At 31.5% G+C, this 3,422-nt stretch overlaps 2 protein-coding genes across 2 annotated transcripts; both read left to right on the top strand.

Annotated features, from left to right (window-relative positions):
• Window positions 1-463: 463 nt before the first annotated feature.
• On the top strand, window positions 464-1,880 carry LOC132719002 (uncharacterized). Its single transcript, XM_060702735.1, has 2 exons — window positions 464-659; window positions 1,209-1,880. Exons 1-2 carry the CDS (start codon window positions 545-547, stop codon window positions 1,472-1,474), a joined length of 381 nt encoding a protein of 126 aa, XP_060558718.1. The 5' UTR covers window positions 464-544; the 3' UTR covers window positions 1,475-1,880.
• A 4-nt stretch (window positions 1,881-1,884) lies between these two features.
• LOC132719001 (complement C1q-like protein 4) lies at window positions 1,885-2,223 on the top strand. The gene has a single exon (XM_060702734.1). It carries the CDS (start codon window positions 1,885-1,887, stop codon window positions 2,221-2,223), a length of 339 nt encoding a protein of 112 aa, XP_060558717.1.
• Window positions 2,224-3,422: the final 1,199 nt, after the last annotated feature.

Here is a 3,422-nt window from a genome sequence, read left to right on the forward strand (position 1 = left end):
CAACTCGTCGGATGGAATTATTTATTTCGATCAATAATTAGAAAATTTCGCTCGACACCTGCTAAATTTTGAATGTTTTTGCTTTCCTTGAATGATCCAATACCCAACACTCCACAAGACTATGGCTACATTGTTTAGGAAAAATATACATATACACACGATCTTAATTTAGCATCTGTATAATAGAGAATTCAAGCTGTATAAGACAATTTTTATATAACACTTAATCTTCACTTAAAAATACTTCAAAAAAGTACATGTATAAGAAAAACAGGGATTCGTTTGTCTCGCTATGGATGTAACATTAGTCGAATATTTAAATTTTATTAAAATTTGATAAGTGGATGAGTCGTAAAATTTTATTCTAGACACGATATGACAGATTTAAATATTACCGACATTCCATTATCTAATTCTAATTATCTAATTAGCATTGTAGTGCAAAATTAGTCTTGATAAGAGATGATCTCAAATTGTTTCGTTAGGTCGTGATATTTCACAGGGTCTAAATTCTTCCAGTTTGCCTTGACAAAACTTAGCGGATATGTTGACGTGTACAATCTATTTGTTTTTGGCTAATGCATTTGTTACAACAATTGCAGTTTCTGGCTCTACAGAAGAGGAACTTGTACAGATATTCCAGGGATTACAAAAAGAATGTAAATATCGTTATATACATGTATAGTATTATTCCATTTTAAAATATGAGATAACGCCGCGTATTGCTTTTTTGGTGTTAAAACAAAAACCTTAATCGGGATGAGTATACAAGACAACATGTCAAAGGAAAATCTTCTAAATTGTTGTCTGTGAATGTATTTTGTTATTTGATAAAGATAGATCCAAAATTTTGTCACACATATATTGATACCTCGAGATAAAACGGCAGTAACTTAGCGTTTTGGGATGCACTTGCATTGAATTCATACAATTTATAAGATTAAGTATTTATTACAATTGTAAGAATCAAATAAAATCATTTTCCTTTTGAACGTTATATTCCGCTCTTATCATGACAAACAACAGATTAAATACATGCTGTTTCTACTTAAATTTCACGTGTGTTCTAATAATATATTGAGTGAAAAGTCTAATTAAAAAAAACATTTATTTCTCTCATTCCATGTAAAAACATGAGGTCACTATTTATCAAAACATCATTGAAACTTCATTCAAAATATTTACATAGTTTGTATTTTTGTTTTCAGGTAAAGAATACAAAGAAAAGCTTATAAGCCTAGAGGATAAAATACTGTCACAAAATGAGTACATCCTTGACCAAGACAAACGTATCGAACGTCTCGAAAACATCATAAAGTCACAAAAAAGTGATCTTATTCCTCAACGCGATAGCGAACAACATGATAATCAGTCTCTGGAAAAAATAGTAGATGAAAGGATAAAGAAGGTTAATATTTGTACTGTTATTAATAATTGTGCAATGATTACAAATGAAAATTTCGATGTTTTGTAGACATCTTAATTTAAAAATCACAATAATTACAGAACAATTGGGAGATCCATAGGGCAATGACAACTCTTCAAGAAAAGAAAAGAAATTGGTGAAAATTGCGGCTATTTGTTATTCCAGTTTTAAGACTTATAAGTGAATATGCAAGCCATGTACCATGTATGAAATAAAATGGCATGTAATCTCATTTTAAAATGTGGTACTTATTGTAATGTACTTGTATTTGAAAATTTTAACATTATCTGCAAATATTTTTTTTGTAATTTGTTTATAAACAGACAAAACAATATACATTGCTATGTTCTGTTCTAGACGCAAAACATAGTGTACCTCGATCACTAACAACAGCTCCCGTTGCTTTTCAAGCTTTTCTTTCTCATGATACCTTCCATATCGCAAAGCATCAAGTTATTATGTTTGACTCGGTTGTAACAAATATCGGAGGTGGTTATCACAGTCGCCATGGACTTTTTACTGCCCCTAAAGCTGGCGTCTACATATTTTCTTCATCACTTCTCGTACAACCAAACAGTGGAATTGAAGGACAAATAATGAAAAATGGTCGAAACATTCAAGGAGTGTTGGCTAATTCTCGTATTCACAAAGACTATGTTCAAGGATCTGGGACTGCTGTAGTTCAACTTGGCATTGGCGATGAGGTTTGGGTTGAGACGACTGAATGGACCCATGACGCAGCTTTGAGAATGGACGATTATACGAGCTTCATGGGCTGTCTTATTTTTGAGCTTTAATTGTAATGATATGTTATAATAAATAGTGAATATTGTTGGTCCAACCATCAGAATTCATTATACAAGATGACCTTACAAATACCAGTCAATAAGACGTATATTTCGTATTGTTCATTTAACCATGATGAATATAAATTTTTTTGATAATAACAAACGTAAGAGTCAATTAAAATTAAATAAAACAAGAACTGTAGGAGGACAGCGACGATCGACTTTCCGAAAAAGTTGTCACAAGGGTGTTTCATTGAATATAATAATGCTTACATATATCAATATGAGTACATAAAATTGTCCGAAAAGGTACAAAGGCTTGTTACTAAGAGTAAATCACTGCTTGATTATTAATGCATAAAATTGTCACAAAAAAGGCACAGACCCTCCAGTAGCTATGGAGATACCAGCATACAAGCAAAACCTAAACCAAGAACTTTTAAGTCGCAAAAGGGACAAAATTATGCAAAAAAGCAAATCAGAGTTATGGGACTTGTGCCAATCATGTCAGATTATCACAGAGAACAAGTGCATGAAGTTTCAATTCATTCCCTACAGTAGTTATGGAGATACTAGCTTACACACAAAAACTTAACCAAGAATTTCTAAGTCGGAAAAAGGGGCATAATTATGCAAAACAGCAAATCAGGGTTATGGGAATTGTGCCAATATTGTTAGATAATCACAGAGAACAAGTGTATGAAGTTTCAATCCATTCCCTTTTGTTGTTATGGAGATACTAGCTTACACGCAAAAACTTAACCAAGAATTTCTAAGTAGAAAAAGGGGTATAATTATGCAAAAAAGCAAATCAGAGTTATCCTCCAGAAAAAAACAGCATGTTTTCTTATGCTGGCAGATATTGGGTGAATTAAATTTTGATGCATGACTACTATACTGCTGCTGCTGCTGCTGCTGCTGCTGTTGTTGTTGTTGTTGTTGTTGCTATGGTTGCTATTTATTTATTTATTTATTAACTTATTAATTAATTAATTTATTTTTTTATTTACATGTATTTATTAATTTATTTTGGGTGCGTAATGCCAGCGGGCTCGAGATCTCAACAAATGTTATTTTTAAGTTTCCATTACAAAACACATGTCTATTCAAACTTAACAAAGTGTAAGATAATGATAAATATGCATAAGTTATGTAAGATAGTACAAAACTCTGCTTATCAAAAATAACATTAATAAAAATTAAAGATA

Source organism: Ruditapes philippinarum, unplaced genomic scaffold (assembly GCF_026571515.1).
Source record: "Ruditapes philippinarum isolate M1 unplaced genomic scaffold, ASM2657151v2 ctg17455_1_1_1_1, whole genome shotgun sequence".
Lineage (NCBI taxonomy): Eukaryota > Metazoa > Mollusca > Bivalvia > Venerida > Veneridae > Ruditapes > Ruditapes philippinarum.